The 21,545-nt window shown below is 44.3% G+C and overlaps 1 protein-coding gene across 4 annotated transcripts in view; it reads right to left on the bottom strand.

Moving 5' to 3' along the window:
- The window catches only part of ZGRF1 (zinc finger GRF-type containing 1), a 140,204-nt gene that overhangs the window by 79,056 nt on the left and 39,603 nt on the right, over positions 1-21,545 (bottom strand). For all 4 annotated transcript variants that reach the window (XM_073571934.1, XM_073571936.1, XM_073571935.1 and 1 more), the window contains 3 exons: positions 15,623-15,799; positions 11,855-12,937; positions 742-835 (listed from right to left, as the gene is read on the bottom strand). In XM_073571934.1, the coding sequence (XP_073428035.1) occupies positions 742-835; positions 11,855-12,937; positions 15,623-15,799 (1,354 nt within the window). The remainder of the gene's footprint in view (positions 1-741; positions 836-11,854; positions 12,938-15,622; positions 15,800-21,545) is intronic.

The following is a 21,545-nucleotide window of genomic DNA, read 5'->3' as shown; positions in this document are numbered from 1 at the left end:
GCAAAACCAGATTCTAGAGATGCATCACTTAGCTGGCTGCTTGCTGCATGTTTTTTTTTTTTTTTTTTAAATAAAATCCCAGTTTTAACTACTGCAAATCTACCAGTTCTCCAAATGCTGAGTGCTGTATAACCCCACTCACATCATCACTGACTCACAGATTTGTGTACACTGTGCATAGCCAGAAAGCTGCCAATCAGTGATGGGGGCAGTGCTGTACAGAGCTCATGAATATTTAATTTACTAACTTATATAGCGCCATTATTTCCACAGCGCTTTACACACATTTTCATCACGGTCCTCAAAGAGTCTCACAATCTAAATTCCCTATGACTTTGGATTGTGGGAGGAAACCCACGCAAACACAGGGAGAATATACAAACTCCTTGCAGATGTTGTCACTGGTTGAGTTTGAACCCAGGGCTACATTTCAGTAGGTTTTTTTTCTAGTCCTCTAGTGATTATTTCCTGCTGATAAAATCACAGTTTTATGAAAACAAAACTGCAGCAAGCAGCTTAGTAAGTGACATATCGCTTAAGTCAGAGTCTCTGCCCCTATATTATGCAGCTTTCAGATTAGGTGGCAAATACCTGGTGGCAAATTCCCTTTAAATGTAAAAACAGCTAATGAATATCTATTTTTATAATTTGAGGAGTTAGAACATTATGGACAAACATAAAACAATTATAACCTCGTATCCACAATAAGTATAGTCTCTACAACATTCGCCTGTAAATTACCATCATAGGGCCCTGGGCTGTGCCTGCATACAGATTCAGAATCAATATTCCACATAAAGAAAGTGGTCTTCTCATCGGTCGGGTTACTGGACACCTAACAAAAATGGTGACAAAATTATAGCCATTAATATGGATATAGTAACCTGCACAATGATAAAATGCTTCTTTTAAAAAACTACGAACCGAGTCATTACAGACTGAATGACCGTACCATGGAGTGTTTTCTATTCCGTGGTTCATGGCAGATTCAGTGGAACCGATCATGCTTTGTGCTAAGGCTACCAGCCTAACAAATGCCAAATACAATCAGTGGTCATGTAAAGGCCTCACACACAGCAATGGGCAATATATGCAAAGTCCAAACGAGAAGACCGGGTGCACCGTCTACTGACGTAAAATCAACTTTTTTTCCCCCTTATTGTGGTCTCACACTCCAGCAGGGAATAGAGACATATTGGCTAACAGCCATTTCACGTGAGAGCCACGCTTCCTCTAAGCAAACCTATCAGGTCCCTCATGTCTACCAAACCGCCACCATTAGGTTACAGGCCAATTCCTGCAAAAAGTCTTTGATGTCCTAGATAAATTGTAATACCTACGGAAAATAAGTTTTAATAGCGTTGTTCTTCATATGCTACTTAGTTAGGAATATTTGGGCCTTTGTAATGAAGCCCCTGGGTGGAAGTGACACTTTCCTCACCGTCCCCATCATCAAATCAGTGCTGACATCAGACCCTTTAATCAGACCTCCCTCAGCATGATTGACTCATTGTCCCCAGATCTCCCCAGTGTGGGACCTAGCAGGACTGTGGCGTCGGTAAGCCAAACATCCAACTCCTCAATTACCATGACACCGACTCCACAGCCCTGCCAGGGCTATGAAGTCGGTAAGCTAAACCTCCGATTCTGAATCCTCAATTTCCATGACACCAACTCTACCAAAATGGGCTCCGACTCAACAGTCCTGGGACCTAGATTCTATTATCACCCTCTTTGGCACGACTGACAATTTCCTTACTGTCCTAATCAGCTCTTCAATGAAGGGTGCCATGCAAAATTTTGCTACATTGAAGTAATGACAGGGGCAGTGAGGAAGACGTCAATCAAGCAAGGTTGATCTATTCTGTGATAAACTATGCCTGCCAGACCAGTCCCTGGAAATTAACACATGAAGAGTAGGGTCACGTCTCACTTAGCGACGCACCAGCGATCCCGACAACGCTTAGTTACCCGCTGTTTACCTTGGATACCAGCTCCCAACGCGAGCACGCTGGTATCCAGGGTACACAGCGGGTAACCAAGCGCCGCGCGCGCTTAGTTACCCACTGATTACCCTGGATACCAGCTCCCAGCACCTGCGTACAGCGCTGGGAGCTCGCTGATCGTTGGTCTCCCGCTGCCACACGATGCGTGCTGGCCAGTGGGAGACCAACGATCAAAAAATGGCCCAGGACATTCCTGCACAAACAGCGATACCCAGCGGGGGGGGGGTGCGGTCGCTGATGCCTGCCACACACAGCGGGATCGCTGGCGAGATCGCTGTTGCATCACAAAATTGGTGATCTCGCTTAGTGTGAAGTACCCCTAACACATTAAGAGCTGATTTTGCAGAGGTGTGAATATTATCTTGGATATCCTACAATGCAGGAATTGACCTGTGGCTTATTGGTGGTGGATTGGGAGACTTTGGGAGCCAGACAGGTGCCCTTTAACCCAAGGGTAAAGTACTTGTACCTGTGTGATGTCACCCAGAATGCACAAGGGTGATGGAAGAGAGCGACTGCATGATGCAGGGTGTGGACGTCTGTCTGGAGGGTTGGTGCAGATAAGCACTGGGTTATGATGTCTAGTTATAACTGCACTAGATACCGATCCTTTCAGTTTGTAACTATGGATCTCAACTGGCTGGATTATAAAAATAAATAAATCATATAAAGCATGATGTTACAGTACATTGGGACCATGTAGAACAGTAACACTAAAAATATAATGGTGAAAAAAAAGCATTTGCACTTAACTGGTAGAAAAAGAGATTGGTGCAGCACATTGTGGAAATGCTTGTACTAAATTAAACTTTTTAACCCCTTCACCACCTTGGGTTTTTCCATTTTTTGAGTTTCTGTTTTTTGCTCCCCTTCTTCCCAGAGCCGTAACTTTATTTTTCCGTCAATATGGCCATGTGATGGCTTGTTTTTTAGCTGAACAAGTTGTACTGTTGAACACCACCATTGATTTAGCCATATAGTGTTTTGGAAAACGGGAAAAAAAAATTTAAAGTACAGTGAAAATGCAAAAAACAGCGCAATTCCACAATTTTTGTTACCATGTTCACGAAATGCTAATAATGACCTGCCATTATGATTCTTCAGGTCATTACGAGTTCGTAGATACCAAACATGTCTTGGTTCTTTTTTATTTAAGTGGGGAAAACCCCCCCCAAAGTTTCCAGAAATAAGGTCACCATTTTCCAAGACCCATAGCGTCTCACACCGAGCTGATTTTATTGATACCAGTTTGGTGCAGATACGATCTTTTGATCACCCGTTATTGTATTTTATTGCAATGATATGGCAACCAAAAAACGTAATTCTGGCTTTTGATATTTTTTCTCATTACACCATTTAGCGATCAGGTTAATTATTTTTCTACAGTGATAGATCGGGTGTTTCTGAATGCGACGATACCAAATATGTGTATTTTTTTTATTGTTTTATTTTGAATGGGGCAAATGTGGGGTGATTTAAAACTTTTTTTTAATATTTTTAAAAATATTTTTTTTTTTACACTTGCTTCAATAGTCTCCATGGGAGACTAGCAGCTGCGATCTTCTGATTCTGTGCTACACAAGCAGTGCTTCAGCCCTGCTCTCTGTAGCAGAAATGCTCACTTGCTTATGAGCAATCCGGTAATTCATAGCTATCTGCCAATGACAACCACCACAAGGGTCTCCTGAAGACCCCGGGTTGTCTTGCCAACTCTTCGGCAACCCACAGTTATGTGCACGGGCACCAATGGGCGGGATAGGTGACGGTCTTCCGGCGCGAGCATGTTAAATGCCACTGTCCAAGATTGACAGCAACTGTTAACAGCCACGGGTGGATCGCAGTTCCACCCGTGGCTGTTGTCAGCTGAAGTGCCCACATGTGCCGGAAAAGTTGCGGGCTCATCACCGAGGCCTGCAGCAAACAGGGGAGGCAAACTTAGAAGAACCTATACATCTAAGGTTGGAAAGGGGTTAAAATATAGTGCTGCATTAAAAAATACATTGATAAAGTAAATGTACTAACATGTACTAACATTGCATAAGAGGGGCCCCTATATGAATGATGTGGGTGGGACCATCTGAACATCTAACAAGATGGCCTCCTGACTCCCCCCCTTCACCCCTAACAAAACCGGCAATCCCTGCATGTGTTGCGGCTGTCATATAGTACGAGACATGCAACGCCAAAGACGCTTTGTTAGGACACGAGCACGCTCACTCATCACTAGTTCGGAACAATACATGAATGGTGCATGGCTGCTAATTTTCCTCCCATTCCCTATGGTAGTAAGTGCCCAACTCAAGGTTCCGTGCTTGTTTATGTGTTGACAATTTACTTCTGGAATTATGCTAATTTAGTAATATTTACCAGATGATGTGAGACAGGCTGAGCAGTGCTTTGGCTAGTATGTACTGGAGGAAAAGCGGGTTTTGCAATGAATGAAGGCGTTGCCTGGTAGTCTTGAGTAGCGGCCAGGGGATTCTCCCTCTGACTTAACCTGTGAAGAGCTTAACGTATGCAATACATTCTGTTTTAGCTTGAAATTAACCTTTTTGCTGAATATATAATCATTAAATATAAGCACTGCAGATATTTTCATTCTTTGTAGGCAAGTTAATATTCTATCAGTTACAAGTGTGGATTCCAGATTCGGTCTGAAATAAATTTGTACTTGAGCATGTAATTATGACCAAGGTTAGCAGGAACCCACAAAAACCACACTTAGGCCGAATTCAGACATCCATATAACACTGTCCCGATTCTTGTTTGGACAGTAATGCATGAACTAACCACGGGTCCCCCGTCTTGAACTTGACAGTCCTATGTTAATACATTTTTCAGCATAAATGAGTACACCCCAAGACTGATCAGAAAATCTTTAGTTTCCTTTCAGAATCAACAATGTCTATGGAATACCATACTACAAAAAGCTCTTAAAAAGGTGGATCATTGACTACAAACAAGTTTTATTATTTTTCACACCCCACAAAGTAGTTTTTTTAAATTCAATCAAGACCCTGTTGCAAAAATGAGCATACCCTAACAAAAGTCTTAGGGGCAAAGCTAAAGTTTAGACTACAAAGTTCTAATTAAAAAGAAATAAAAAAAGACAGGAAAATCTAATTCTTCATTAAATCAGGTGTCCACCAGACAGGTCACTATAAAAAAAGTGTGATTCTCATTTCAGGCTATCAGCAATGGCACCATATGGAAGAGAAATGTCACAAGACCTGAGAGAAAACTTATTTACACAAGAAAACTGAAAGCTACAATAAGGTCAGCAAAAGTTATCCAAAATTTAACAAACAGGGAGCTGCAACTATCTCACAGAGACTTTTACTTCTATGGTCGGCATGGACAACTAAACAGGAGCATCTTCTGACGAGAAGGGTTGAAGAAAATTGACATGCATGTTCACTGCAGTTAGCTAATGAAGTAGAAAGCCAAATCAAGGTGCTTCCTATGACAATACTGCATACACTGCAGAGGAATTGTAAGCATGGGTGTTGTCCTGAAGAGAGCCTCTACTAAAACCCCTTGCACAAAAAAGCCAGTGAAGACTACACATTGTGCAGAATTATTAGGCAAATGAGTATTTTGATCACATCATCCTTTTTATACATGCTGTCCTACTCCAAGCAGTATAGGCTTGAAAGCTAACTGCCAATTATGTAAATCAGGTGATTTGCATCTCTGTACTGAGGAGGGGTGTGGTCTAATGACATCAACACCCTATATAAGGTGTGCTTAATTATTAGGCAACTTCCTTTCCTTTGGCAAAATGGGTCAGAAGAGAGATTTGATGGACTCTGGAAAGTCACAAATTGTGAGATGTCTTACAGAGGGATGCAGCAGTCTTGAAATTGCCAAACTTTTGAAGCGTGATCACCAAACAATCAAGCGTTTCATGGCAAATAGCCAACATGGTCGCAAGAAGCGTGTTGATAAAAAAAAAAAAAAAGGCGCAAAAAAACTGCCCATGAATTGAGGAAAATCAAGCATGAAACTGTCAAGATGCCATTTGCCACCAGTTTTGCCATATTTCAGAGCTGCAAGGTTACTGGAGTATCAAAAAGCACAAGGTGTACCATACTCAGGGACATGGCCAAGGTAAGGAAGGCTGGAAAACGACCACCTTTGAACAAGTAACATAAGATAAAACGTCAAGACTAGGCCAAGACTGATTTTTCTAAGGTTTTATGGACTGATGAAATGAGAGTGACTCTTGATGGGCCAGATGGATGGACCCGAGGCTGGATCAGTAAAGGGCAGAGAGCTCCACTCCGACTCAGACGCCAGCAAGGTGGAGGTGGGGTACTGGTATGGGCTGGTATCAAAGATGAACTTGTGGGACCTTTTCGGGTTAAGGATGGAGTGAAGCTCAACTCCCAGACCTACTGGCAGCTTCTGGAAGACACCTTCTTCAAGCAGTGGAACAGGAAGAAGTCGGTATCGTTCAAGAAAAACATGATTTTCATGCAGGACAATGCTCCATCACATGCATCCAAATACTCCACAGCGTGGCTGGCCAGTAAAGGTCTAAAAGAAGAAAACAATGACATGGCCCCCCTGTTCACCTGATCTGAACCCCATAGAGAACCTGTGGTCCCTCATAAAATGTGAGATCTACAGGGAGTGAAAACCGTACACCTCTGGGAACATTGTCTGGGAGGCTGTGGTGGCTGCTGCACGCAATGTTGATCGTAAACAGATCAAGCAACTGACAATCTATGGATGGAAGGCTTTTGAGCGTCATAAAGAAAGGTGGCTATATTGGTCACTGATTTTTTTGTTTTTGTATGTCAGAAATGTTTATTTCTAAATTTTGTGTTGTTATATTGGTTTACCTGGTGAAAATAAACAAGTGAGATGGGTATATATTTGGTTTTTATTAAGTTGCCTAATAATTCTGCATGGTAATAGTTACCTGTAAAAACAGATATCCTCCTAAGATAGCCAAATCTAAAAAAAAAAACCACTCCAACTTCCAAAAATATTAAGCTTTGATATTTATGAGTTTTTTGGGTTGATTTGAGAGCATAGTAGTTATTCAATAATAAAAAGAATGCTCTCAAATACAACTTGCCTAATAATTCTGCACGCAGCGTACTGGGACTTCATACTCTGGTGTGAGAGACCAAGATAAATGACTGATGACTTCAAAAGTGTAGAAGCCGGTATCGAAGTCGGTGTAGAAGTCTATGTTGTGCAAAGATGAGGAGCACAGATCAAAAATGCATGATTCCTACAATGAAACATAATGGTGTTGGCGGCAGGGTCTTTCTGTGAAGCTGCATGAGTGCTGCTGGTGCCAGGAAGCTAACATTTCACTGATGGTATAATGAATTTACAGATACGCTGCTACATATTGAAAGAGAAGATGCTATTACCACTCCGTTCTGTTAGTCGATGTGCATTATTCCAAAACCACAATGATCAAATATGTGCAAATTGTCCCTTCAGAGAGGACGAGGACTAGAACTCTAATGTCACCTATTGGAAGTAGCAATCCTAAAAGTATATTTTCCAGAGAAGTATTGCAAGGCTTAAAAGTCTACTCACCTTGACATGTCAGACATGGCATGTAACTCTCCACAAGGAGAAACATTACCCCTTGGATAATGATCCAAAACACATACAGTGGGGGAAAAAAAAAGTACCGTATATACTCGAGTATAAGCCGAGGCACCTAATTTTGCCACGGAAAACTGGGTAAGCTTATTGACTCGAGTATAATCCAGTTATGCATTGTCCCCTCACCCCTGTCCTGCTATGTGTGGCTCCCCCGGTCTCCTAGTTGTATGCATGTCTCCGCTCGGCTGTGACATCACACTCACCCTCCTCGCGCGATTGCTGCACGTCTCTGCATCTTTGTTGTCCCGGCGCTGGCAGCTCTCCCTGTGCTCAGTGGTCACTTGGTACCGCTCATTAAGGTAAAGAATATGCGCTCCATGCCTATGGGAGTGGAGAAGCATGAATATTCATTACCTTACTGTATGATGTCACAGCCGCTGGCTCCTGCCGCTGCTCCCACTCCCCCTCCCCTGCTGGCTTTAGGGACAATGACTCGTGTATAAGTCGAGGGGGGCGTTTTCAGCACAAAAAAAAGTTGCTGAAAATCTCGGCTTATACACGAGTATATAGGTATTTAGTCAGCTACCAATTGTGCAAGTTCTCCCACTTAAAAAGATGAGAGAGGTCTGTAATTGACCTCATAGGTAGACCACAACTATGAGAGTCAGGTTGGAGTCACACTGACGTATTTCTTGTGCGTTAATCGCATTGCACTGAACAGACTGGCCGGCACCTCTCCTGACCTGAGCATGACAGCATGAGGGATTACTATGCAGCTGTCAAGCCCAGGTCAGGAGAGCAGATAGCCAGTGCAAGTTTTACAATGTGATTTCGGATGAAAAATAGAGCAGTGTGTCTCTGCCCTCAAAATGAGAAAACAGACAGGGTGATTTTCTGGATTTGTTTTCTCATTTTGACTCTCATAGTTGTGGTCTACCTATGATGTCAATTACAGGCCTCTCTCATCTTTCGAAGAGAACTTGCACAATTGGTGGCTGACTAAATACTTTTTTCCCCCACTCTATTTATGCCCATTTCATTTCTGAAGAGCAACAGGGTGAAAGTGATTTAGTGTCCAAGTATGTCACCTAATTTTAACCAAAATGCACAAGTATGGGGAATTTTGAAGAGAAAAGTTGAGCATCACTCGCCATACAGCATCCAAGCTCTAACAGGAAGTTCTTGAGGAATGGAATAAGATACCTAGATGCTGATGTGTCAGTGTCACCAACTGTCCTATTAGATATAGTAGTATTCATTTATGCATAAACTAATTTGAGTAAAACTGAAGATTTTGTCATGAAAGTTATATTAACCTTATTTTCAGACTATGGATTAACCCCTTCACAACCAGAGGTATTTCGGTTTATGCGTTTTCGTTTTTTTTCTCTCCTTCCTAGAGCCATAACTTTTTTATTTTTCGGCCAATATGGTCATGTGAGGGCTTGATTTTTTGCGGGACAAGTTGTACTTTTGAACGACACCATTGCTTTTAGCATATCGTGTACTGGAAAATGGGAAAACAATCCCAAGTGCGGTGAAATTGCAAAAAAAAAAGTGCAATTCCACACTTTATTTTACCATGTTCAATAAATGCTAAAACTGACCTGCCATTATGATTCTCCAGGTCATTATGAGTTCACAGACACCAAAACATGTCTTTTTTTTTTTTCTTTAAGTGGAGAAGAAAAAACAGTGTTTGGTAATAAAAAATAAACACAATTTTCCAAGACCTGTAGTGTCTCCATTTTTCATGATCTGGAGCTGGGTGAGGGCTTATTTTTTGCACGCCAAGCTGACGTTTTTATTGATACAGTGTCAGTGTAGATACGATCTTTTGATCACCCGTTAATGCATTTTAGCGGCGACCAAAAAAAAACAAAATTCTGTCGTTTTGAATAACTTTTCTTGTTACGCCGTTTAGCGAACGGGCCATTTCTTTTTTTATATTGATAGATCGGGCAATTCTGAACTCGGCGATACCAAATATGTGTATGTTTGATTTTTTTATTGTTTTACTTTGAAGCTGCAGTACTTCGATCGCCTCTGCTACACACAGGTGATTATCAGATCGCCTCTGTGTAGCAGAAATTCTCACTTGCTATGAGCACGACCACTGAGCGGCGCTCACAGCAATCTGGCAATGACAATCAAAGGTCTGCTTCAGACCTCTGGTTATCATGCTGACCCACGATCATGTGATGGGGTCATTGATGGTTAGGATTAGTAATGCGCTTACGGTAAACGCAAATGAAATGCCACTGTCAGAAATTGACAGCAGCATTTAACTAGTTAGCTGCGGGTGGATCGCCATTCCACCCGCGGCTGTTGGGGGCACATGTCAGCTGTATATATTAGCTTTCATGTGCCCGGAAAGACGTGGACTCAGCGCGGAAGCCTGCATCAAACGGGGAGTTTGACATCGGCGTACTATTATGCTCGATGTCGGAAAGGGGTTTAAAAAAATGTTCTATGAAACTCAGTCTTGTCAAAATTTGGGAAATTGTTCTCGCGCTCAGTGACATCTTGATTAAAATCTTACTTTTCAAGTGGGTGCACTCATTTATGCAGAGCACTGTATATGAGGCTGTCAATTTAAGGTCAGTAGACCAGCGGCCAGTCCTACCGTCATGGACTGTACTCAAATTGCGTTACACAGATATTTGAATTCGACCCAAGGGATTGTTCAGACAAGCGCGTTTTCGATTTGTATGCTGTCATTGTGCCAAACGGACTGCACACAGATAGCACAAGGACCAATAAAAGTCAATATGAAAGTTCAGATGAACGTTTTTTTTTGACTCTGTTAGTCCATATGTAAAAAATTGCAGTCCAAAAGTATTAATGCTGCAAAAGAGATGCAGTGTGTTACTGTTCCAGTAAAGACGTAGAGATTTACAGAAATCTCTTAGCCACTTTTTTTTTTTTGTAATCTGAGTATGTCATTATCACTTTAGGGTAGCTAAGCTTAACAAGCGATTTTTTCCCTGTAGAATTGCATGAGATGCAAAAAAGATCCTTTTTTTATAAAAACGGCGGATTTTGACTGACGTCAAAAAACTCAAGTGTGAAACAGGCCTTAAAGACACATGCAATTCGCACACGACTGTATCAATAAAGTTTTGCTAAAGCCAAATACCAGGCAGTATCCTAACGAGCAGCTTTATTAAAACATCACAAAGAAAACAAAAAAAAATAAATAAATAAATAAAACTACAGTGCCAAAATTGTGATAAAAAAAAGTGTGTAAAAAAACACAATGTGAAAAATTCCAGTAACCTAATTTAGCTATTTGATGCAGAATTGCTGCAAAAAAATCAGCAACATCAAAAGAAAAAAAAAAAAAAAAAAAAAAAAAAAAACACAACACCAAAACCCTTGTGGAAATGTATTCTTTGACGGGCAGGATCTTTCTTTCGCCTCACTTCTGTGGGCCATGTATGGTAGGCTCCTGCTCTTTGTCCCTCTCTATAGATTTCTGTGGGCAGCTTGTAACCTGATCTCTAATTGAAGCAGAGGAGCCCGATCAACGGAGAGCATTTTTTCGCTAATGTGATACAAGGCAAAGTAACCTTTATTGAATTGTATGATCAATCTATAAGAAGTTCTACATCAGAGAACTAAACGTATTTATAAACTTTAGATAGATGTTAGCTGAACACTTGCACAGGTGACATCTATCTTTAGGTCTCAAATGAACAGCAGGCACTATCATGAAACATGAAAACTAAAAGGGATTTAATGCAATGGCATACAAAACACCAGTGTTAATCAAGGCACGAGTCTCCCAATAGCAAGATAAAACTGGACTAGCTACATATTTTTACAAAGTCACATCTATAAGTTTGGTTTTACTTCTAGTAATTCTGACCTTTCTTTACTACACTCTTCAGGTATGGCTGTGCTTTGCTGTCTGTAATCTTTGCTGTTGACCCCTCACTAAACAGTTTTAGACTCTCCAGAGCATTCCTAGGTGTGCTTAAAGACTTCAAGAGGGAAATGCTGCTTCCTGAAGGCCATAGTTCAGGCAACTTATAATCTTTATTAGACCCTTGATCTGAATGGTGTATTATGGCATTTGTCAACATAGGTGGCTTTATTCCCCCAAGGTATCCAAACGAGTCATCCAGATTTGTAGGTGTTGCCTTCTGCTTGGATACATCATCTGGTAGAAATATATTCTGTCTGGAAGGAACACGGCCTTCCATAGCTTTGTTAGGAAATAAGAGTTTCCCCTTTTCTACTGTCTGCAAAACATTCACTTCAACCATTACCTCTGTTTTGTTGCCATTGTTCCCTGATTTAGCCGTGGTAGATGGTCTTTCCAGGAGAGTTTGTTTAGTGGATTCACTTTTGGCTTTCATAAATGACATTTCAGGGACCATGGAGTTATTTTCATGGAGTGAACCATTTTCCATAAGGTTCTTTAACGATACATCATCATTATATATTTCTTGATTTTTAGTCTGTAGAAGATTTGGTCTCTCGGTTAAATTTGCATGTTCGTTGACTGAGTCCAGTTGACTCTCTGATGAATCAGCGACATCCAATTCCGTAATATCAAAACTGTTCATTAAATTAAATGTGATTTCTGAGAAGGCGCCATCATTATTCTCATTGTCTGTGATAAAATCAGTTGCAGCCAATGTTTCTGGCGTAAGTGATGGACTATTAGATAGGTCAGGTTGAGAAATGAAGGAGTCAAATGGCTGCTTGTTTTCTACCAAATCTTCATTTCTTTCTAGCCCCCTCACTTCAACTGGTGCATGGTTATCCTGATTTTTGCCCTGACTAAATGTCAGTAGAAAGTCCTCATGGTCGATCTGGGAAAGACTGGAATCGGCAGGGTTATCTAAGTAAACATCCCATCGACTCTTGATAGGGTTAGTCCTTACAGAGGACAGCTCACTGGGGAGCGGACAAAGTTTTGCGCCTCCTGGGGCATTTAATGTAGATGTAGTGCTTTGGAGCTCATTACTGCACAGGTTAGATACCCCTGTAGGTACCTGAGCAGCAACTGGTCCCTTCTCAATTGGGAAAGAGTTTAGTAGGGCCAAAATTTGTGCTGTGCTTCTTGGGTTTTGTTTAACCCTTTCTCCTACTTGAGAAGTTGAAAAATTACCGGAAAAAATATTTTCTTGAACATTTAAATCTGTTGCAGTTACCAGTCTGTGCTTTGAAGAACAGTTTATGGTCTGGTCTTGGTTTCCATAAGAAGCAGCAAAGAGGGGTGATGTAGCAGAGAAATGTGGAGGCTGTGAAGAGCACCCATGTGCCAACCGATGAGATGACAGAGCGGCAGTCTTCTCCACTTCTAGAGATGGCCTTTTTGGAATTTCACGAGGAACTTTAAATCCCTGGAAAGGATATACATGCTATGCTTTAATACATATCTGTAGCATGACCCAAAATCTGCACATACAGTAATTAGTCCTGCCATGTGTTTGGGGTTAATAAAACACTGCTCTCTAGCTTTGTACTGAAAACTGTTGTGAATATTGGGGCTGAATCCACACAAGGAATCTGTAATATGGAGAAGAGGAGGAAATGGGACTACTGCAATCAGAGTAGAAATCACCTGTCCATCACTGGATGTAACCGTACTGTTGGTATGTGATGGAAATTGTACTGATGGTGGTGTGGTGGGTTTATTTGTTCTTCTATAGTGGTATATACATATATTGTAAATACTGACCGTGAAATAATGCCCTTTGTTCAGTAATAGCACAGTGATAATGTTTGCTCCTTTAATAAAGATATTATTTGGTGACTAATATTTAGGTAAATTATCATGCATAGATAAATTAGATATACTTGTATCATTTGGGAATGCAAAGTAGGGGCAATATATATTTGTGTAGACCCTAGCAATGTCACTGGGGCCCACAGATCTGAGAGACAAGCTGGTGAGGCAGAGTACAACATTTGCCCACAGGTAACTTTTCAGAACAGGCAGTAATTTGTGCACATTAGAGGTCTTGTATCCTGCATTTTTCATCAGTTTTCTCTCGGACACTGTTGGTGGAGACTGCTATGATGTCTCTTACACAGTACATAATGAAGGATGCAATCCTATTCTCTCTCTGAAGCACAAAAGCAGAAGCAGCAGCATGGAACACATCATACAGCAGGACTGTGCTGTGTGGCTGTGTATGCTGCACGGAAGTGAAATAAAGCTCCTAGAAGCTAGTTTGATTTGCCTTGTCCATCACTGTGCTAAGTACTCCCCACTTTCCCCCACCTTAGACATAAATAAGCTCTCTAACTTTAAATCTTACTGTGCTAGCATTCAGTGTTGCATTGACCAAGATGGATTTTAGCTGCATTTCAGAGTGTATGATGAGACCAGGAGGAAGCGGAAAAGTGACTTATAAGTCAGGGCTGTGGAGTCGGTAAGCCAAACCTGCGACTCCAACTCCGACTCCTCAATTTCCCTTACACCGACTCCGACTCCAACTCCGACTCCGACTCCCACACATATTGCTTATATTTAAGTGAAAAATTTATTGTAGTACAATGTGAACCTCAGACATTTAATCATTTTTATGATCCAATAATCAAGATATTTAGATAGAACAGAATATATATTGGTGTACTACCCGGTTTTCATTCTTTTTGGTACAGATACGATATGGATAGACAGATATGGATAGATAGAGCAAATTTCTAATCTGCTTTTGCTATTGAAAACATTATCTATGAGCTCAAAAACCTTTCAGGTGATGCAGTTTTTTAAAAAGCTGATCTGCTTTTGCAGCTGAAAAACGTATCCTCAAAAAACACAGGAAAAACGCTGTGTGTGAATGTAGCCTTAGATCAGGAATAGAACAGCCATTTATAGGACATTTCATAACTTTCCCAAACTCCTATGAAAAAATATTCAGCACATCCTGCATTGAATTACTGTACCCAATTTATTATATATTTTAGGAGTCGGAGTCTGTCCATTTTATACCGACTCCGACTCCGACTCCACCAAAATGAGCACCGACTCCGACTCCACGACTCCGACTCCACAGCCCTGTTATAAGTGGAGGAAGCATATTTCTCTAATATATTATAAATGTTCTTCTACTAGTCTGTACAATTAATTAATACAGTGTTTGCTGAAATGACTTAACATACAAAAAAAAGAAAAGTAAACATAATTTGTATTTCATTTCATAACTAGTGATGAGCGATTGTGCTGGGATAAGGTGTTATCAGAGCATGCTCAGTTGCTAACCAAGTGTCTTTGGTGTGCTCGAATAATATGTCTGAGTCCCTGTGGCTGCATATCTTGCAGCTGTTAGGCAATCGCAACACATGCAGCAATTACCCATTTGTTAGGCAATCCCTGCATGTGTTGCAGCTGTCTGGCAGCAGCGAGACATGCTGCCACATGGACACAGACATATTATTCGACCACGCCTAAATTACTTGTTTAGGACACAAGCATGCTCGGATAACATCTTATATGAGCATGATCGCTCATCACTATTCATAACTCAATAATAGCACGCGGGAAAAAAATAAAAACATTGTAATATATCTTATTAGTGAAATCTGTTTCTTTCTCCTCCTGGACTGATCATTCATTCTCAATTCACAGGCAAAATCTGTCTTCAGTGACTACACACTTTCTCATTACCAAGATAAGATATGACAGTTGGTGCACATGAAGTTCGACAGAAAACTGTAACTGTCGATCCTGGAGAACTTGCAGCAGAATGGCTGTGTCTGCCTCTCTGCCTCTAACTCCTCCTTGTAGAATTTGAAAAGCACAAACTTTCATATCATACCTTAGTAATGGCAAAGTCTGTATTCACTGGATACACATTTTACCCATGAATTGGGGTGAAAGATCAATCCAGGAGTTGAAAGAAGTAGATTTCTCTGAAAAGATATATTACAAAGTTGCTTATTTTCATGTGTACTGTTGATTTATGAAAGAAAAATTTAATTTCTACAGAGGACATAGCTCTCTGGTGCTCCCAAACTGACATCATCAAGCACACATTTCCAATATTAACAATTATCAAAAAATGAAAAAAAGTTCTTACAGTAAACCTTCTTTTTAAACCAGCTCGAGGCTGCAGACCAATGGGTTTCAGAGGACCCCTGCTAAAGTTTTGCACATCTTTATTTTCAGTAGAGCTGCTTGTGGAGCTGATGCGGTCACCCTCTGCTTCCACAGTGATTAGATAGCGATCACTTTCCATTTCATCTCCAGGGTTCACCTATAACAGAAAAAAAAACAGGATGTAAAAGGACAACATTTATTATTTTGTTGTCAGGTAATTATTTAAAACTAGATTATGGCCCGATGCTATCGCATCGGGAGGATGCGATAGCATCACACCTCTTGCCATGTTAACCCTCAACACACACACACCTCAACACACACTCCTCTCCCCTTTCACCATCTCCACTCACTCTTTCACTCCACATACGACCCCTTCTCTCACTCCGTCTCTCATACTCACGCCGTCATCGCCGCTGCTCCACGATCCCCGACATCTTCTTCCACCGGCGCCATCCTGGATCCAGACGTTGTCCACGCCGGCGACATGTTCTTGCGGCGACGCCATCTTGACTATCGCGGGATTTCGCCGATCCAAAATGGCGTCGCCGCAAGAACATGTCGCCGGCGTGGACGACATCGGGATCCAAAATGGCGTCGGCGTAATCTCGCCGACGCCATCTTTTTGGATCCCGAGTCGTCCACGCCAGCGACATGTTCTTGCGGCGACGCCATCTTGAATCTCGCGGGATTTCACGAAATCCAAGATGGCGTCGCCGCAAGAACATGTCGGCGGCCTGGAGAACGTCTGGATCCAGGATCGCGGCGGCGGAGGAAGATGTCGGGGCAGCGACGATGACGGTGTGAGTATGAGAAACGGAGTGAGAGAAAGGAACGTATGTGGAGTGAAAGAGTGAGTGGACGTGAGTGGAGGTGAAAGGTGAGAGGAGTGTGTGTTGAGGCGGTGTGGTGTGTTGAGGGTTAACATGTGCGTGTGTGTGGTGACGTCACCGGTTACAACTGGACGGAAGTTGTTACAACCGGAAGCTGCTTAGGGCATTTATTATTATAGATGATGAGGAAGAAGCCGTCTGTTGTTGGCGGTGATGGCGTGTAGAGGCTTCTTCAGCCAATGTAATAGATTTAGAGTTAGGGGATTCGTGTGTGAGACGACGGCGTTTATAAGCCTTAATCTTGTCAAGTCGATGCTGTTTTTCCTCAGGAGTCTCATTAGCACGGCGTTGTTTTTGTCGTAGTGCTAAAGCTGCTTTCCTTTCACTGGCATTGGCATACTGTGCATCGGTATTGAATGGTGGTATTGATAGGGCAGAAACAGATTGCTGATTAGTTATGTCAGTGAACGGCATATGGGATGAAGTGTAGCAGTAAATTGTTCCACATGCTGATGTGGAAGCATCCTGTTGTGAGTCTAATAATAATGATGAGGAAGAGGCCGTCTGTTGTCGGCGGTGACGGCGTGCAGAGGCTTCTTCAGCCAATCTTATGGATTTAGAGTTAGGGGATTCGTGTGTGAGGTGACGGCGTTTATAAGCCTTAATCTTCTCAAGGCGATGGTGTTTTTCCTCAGGAGTCTCATTAGCACGGCGTTGTTTTTGTCGTAGTGCTAAAGCTGCTTTCCTTTCACTGGCATTGGCATACTTTTTGTTATGACTCATGTTGGCACAGGTAAAGGAGTCTATTTGGCAGTTATCTGGCAGTGAAGAAGGCGTCCTGGAGTATTGTAGAGTAAACAGATACTAATTGACCCTGTAATTGCCCAGCAGTAGTTATGAAGTGGTAGTGGCAAATTGGCCCTGTAATTAGACACCGGCAGAGGAGCAAGGCAGCAGTAGTTATGGCGGTAGAGGCAAATTAGCCCTGTAATTAGACACCGGCAGAGGAGCAAGGCAGCAGTAGTTATGGCGGTATAGGCAAATTAGCCCTGTAATTAGACACCGGCAGAGGAGCAAGGCAGCAGTAGTTATGGCGGTAGAGGCAAATTAGCCCTGTAATTAGACACCGGCAGTGGAGCAAGGCAGCAGTAGTTATGGCGGTAGAGGCAAATTGGCCCTGTAATTAGACACCGGCAGAGGAGCAAGGCAGCAGTAGTTATGGCGGTAGAGGCAAATTAGCCCTGTAATTAGACACCGGCAGAGGAGCAAGGCAGCAGTAGTTATGGCGGTAGAGGCAAATTGGCCCTTTAATTAGACACCAGCAGAAGAGCAAGGCAGCAGTAGTTATGGCGGTATTGGCAAATTGGCCCTGTAATTAGACACCGGCAGTGGAGCAAGGCAGCAGTAGTTATGGCGGTAGAGGCAAATTAGCCCTGTAATTAGACACCGGCAGAGGAGCAAGGCAGCAGTAGTTATGGCGGTAGAGGCAAATTAGCCCTGTAATTAGACACCGGCAGAGGAGCAAGGCAGCAGTAGTTATAGCGGTAGAGGCAAATTGATCCTGTAATTAGACACCGGCAGAGGAGCAATGCAGCAGTAGTTATGGCGGTATAGGCAAATTGGCCCTGTAATTAGACACCGGCAGAGGAGCAAGGCAGCAGTAGTTATGGCGGTATAGGCAAATTAGCCCTGTAATTAGACACCGGCAGAGGAGCAAGGCAGCAGTAGTTATGGCGGTAGAGGCAAATTAGCCCTGTAATTAGACACCGGCAGAGGAGCAAGGCAGCAGTAGTTATGGCGGTAGAGGCAAATTAGCCCTGTAATTAGACACCGGCAGAGTAGCTGCCCAATTTTCCACGCCTGGTATATGGACCGCTGAAATTACTGAGTGGTGCCTCTCGGCCCAACGGAGTACGTGTTCTATCTCGCGCATGGCTGCCCTGTTGCGCGTGCCTCCCTGGTGATTCACATACGCCACTACTGTGGCGTTGTCTGACTGGACCCGGACTGGGCGACCCACTAGCCAGTGCTGAAAATGCTGCAACGCCAACCGCACTGCTCGAATCTCCAACAAGTTGATCGGCAGAAGGGCCTCCTGGGGAGACCACTGCCCCTGTGCTGTGTGATGACAAAACACTGCTCCCCAACCGATGAGACTCGCGTCGGTTGTAACCACCAGCCATTGATCTGGAGGAAAGGGTTTCCCCTGAAGGAGAGGGGAGTCGCGCGTCCACCACTGCAGTGCCCGCCGGACCTGAAGGGACAACCTGCACTGATGATCCAGGGAGAAAGGACTCCTGTCCCATGCTGCTAAAAGAGCATGCTGCAGGGGGCGAAGATGAAACTGCGCAAACGGGATTGCTTCTATTGCTGCTACCATCCTCCCTAGCACCCTCATCCCAAATCGAATCGTGTGAGGGCCTGGCCGCTGAAGACTCCGAACCCCCCGCCGGAGCGCCTGGGCCTTGTTTTGAGGGAGAATTACCAACCCTTGGGAAGTGTCGAAAATCATCCCTAGGAATGGAATCCTCTGAGCTGGGGTAAGACATGACTTCTTCCCATTGACTAACCATCCCAGGCGGGATAGGGTATCCAGCGTGATGCCGACATTCTCCTCGCATGCCTGAAAAGACGGTCCTTTCACTAACAGGTCGTCCAAGTATGGCAGCACTACTATGCCCCGAGAATGAAAAATGGCCATAACGACCGCCATCACCTTCGTGAAAACCCTGGGTGCCGTGGCCAACCCGAACGGCAGAGCCACAAACTGGAATTGCTGGCCATTTATCGCAAAACAAAGGAACTTCTGATGCGGAGGAAAAATAGGGATGTGCAGGTCGGCATCCTGAACATCGATTGAGGCCAAATACGCCCCCTGCTCCATGTCCGATATCACTGACCGGAGGGATTCCATCCGAAAGTGCCTGACCTTGATGAACCTGTTTAGGAGCTTTAGGTCCAAAACCGGTCTTACTGTTCCATCCTTCTTGGGGACTGCGAACAGGTTGGAATAAAATCCCTGGGCCTCTTCGCCCTCTGGTACCGGGATAATGACCCTGTTGTACAGAAGAATCCTGATGGCCCCTAGCAATGCCTCTGCCCGGGATTGCAATTTGGGAAGACGGGATTGAAAAAAATCTCCTTGGAGGGTGTCCGATAAACTCTATTTTGTACCCGAATGACACCAATTCCGCCACCCATGCGTCGTGTGCCACCTTGACCCAGACGTGGCGGAACCTGAGCAGACGACCGCCTACTCTGCTGTCCTCGGGTACCTGATGCCTCAAGTCATTTTGTAGAGGGCCTTTGGGACCTAGCTCCCCTTGACCTGGGTGGACGGCCCCGCATCCTCCCCAGCGGGTTGGCTCTATACGTGACCTGGCGCTCTGTCTTGGTTGTGACGAGCCGGGGCAGTAGAACCGGCCGCTGATGCCCATCCTGGGGCGCGAAATGCTCGAAAGCGCACCTGTGATTGACGAAAGGGCGGTCTGCTCTTCTGCTGTGGGAGAAAGCTACTCTTTCCCCCTGTGGCATCTGAAATAAGCTTGTCTAGCTTCTCTCCAAAAAGCCGATTACCCTGATAAGGCAGAGATGTTAACGACTTTTTAGAAATCGAATCGGCCCGCCATAGCCTTAGCCACAAGGCTCTCCTAATGGCGATAGCGTTTGCTGCGGCTAGCGCCGCGCAATTAGCCGCATCCAAGGATGCATTAGATAGCAAATCAGATCTCGATGTCAGGAGACTATCTCAGACACCTCTACCGGCAAGTCTCTGTCCTGCAGGACTTTGTTCAAAGACTCCGACCATCATGGCCTTGGCCACCCATGTTGCTGCGAACGAAGGCAAAAGCGCTGACCCCGATGCCTCATACACCAAGCGGGCTAGACCCTCTATGAGCCGATCCGCGGGGTCCTTAATGGAAGAACCACTAGGCACCGACAACAATAATCTTGAAGCCAGGCGTGACACTGGGGGATCCACAATCGGAGATTCTGCCCACTCTTTACAGAACTCTGGTGCAAACGGGTACCTTGTCTCTAGCGTTTTCTGCCCTGAAAAACGCTTGTCTGGGCGTTCCCTGTGCCGCTGCACCGTGTCCTCGAATTCTGGATGAGTGCTAAACACCCTATGTGGGCGCCTGGCCTTTTTAAAAGATATTTTATGCCCTGCGGTCAGGGAGACGTCCCCCTCAATACCAAGAGTCTGATTGACGGCCTCAATGAGACTGTCTACTGTCTCCCGACACCCGGGAATATCCAGATCCAAGGCTTCCTGCCTGTCCTCATCCGAACTCTGCTCGCTCTCAGACAATGGTGATGGAGAGCGAGACGCCGCACTCACAGATGCCGAAGCACCGGAGGGACCCGGAGACGCCATATGGGTTCTTTCCCTGTACGTCTCCTTAGAGAGGGTACGGCCCCTGCAGGCCAGCGGCTCATGTGAGGTGGATGAACCTTCCCAAACCGGAGAGCCGTTGTCTCTACCCCTATCCGGGGCCTGAAGGGTCTCGATCGCCTTCGTAAGTGAAGCCATAGACCGAGACAGTGATAACGCCCATTCCGGGGGCTCCGACCCCCTGGGCTCCGTTGGCGGGGAGGGCTCCTGGGCGCGTTCGGAACTACAGGCCTCACATATCTTAATAGTCTGCGCTTGCGTGAACACAGCCCCACAGGAAACGCATGCGGTATAAAGGAAGGTGTGTTTCTTCCCTTTTCCAGACATACTGCGGAACAAACGGCCAGAAAAAAACCTTTTTCTATTTTTTTTTTTTTTTTATGGCATCCAGGGGTATGAGGAGAAGGAGGACAACCTGCCCTAGTGTGGCCAAGACGGGGGTCGCACTTACCCGAGCTCCTGCTGTCTCCCCGTGCTCCTGTGCTGCTGCTGCTCGCTCCCAGCTGCTGGTCTCCCTGGGTAGGCTGCGATGCTTCCTGACCGCGGCCTACCCCATTCTGACGCCGGGGGCGGCGCTGAATCTGATGTCACGTCGGGGGTCGGGCGCCGGATCTGACGTCACGCTGGGGGGCGGGCCTTCCCCCTGCGTCCTAGGCCGACACCGCGGGCTAAAT

Source organism: Dendrobates tinctorius, unplaced genomic scaffold (assembly GCF_039654945.1).
Source record: "Dendrobates tinctorius isolate UK_male_01 unplaced genomic scaffold, ASM3965494v1 ptg000030l, whole genome shotgun sequence".
In the NCBI taxonomy this organism is placed as follows: domain Eukaryota; kingdom Metazoa; phylum Chordata; class Amphibia; order Anura; family Dendrobatidae; genus Dendrobates; species Dendrobates tinctorius.
The sequence above is the reverse complement of the archived record's forward strand: the minus strand, read 5'-3'. Positions and strand labels throughout refer to the sequence as shown.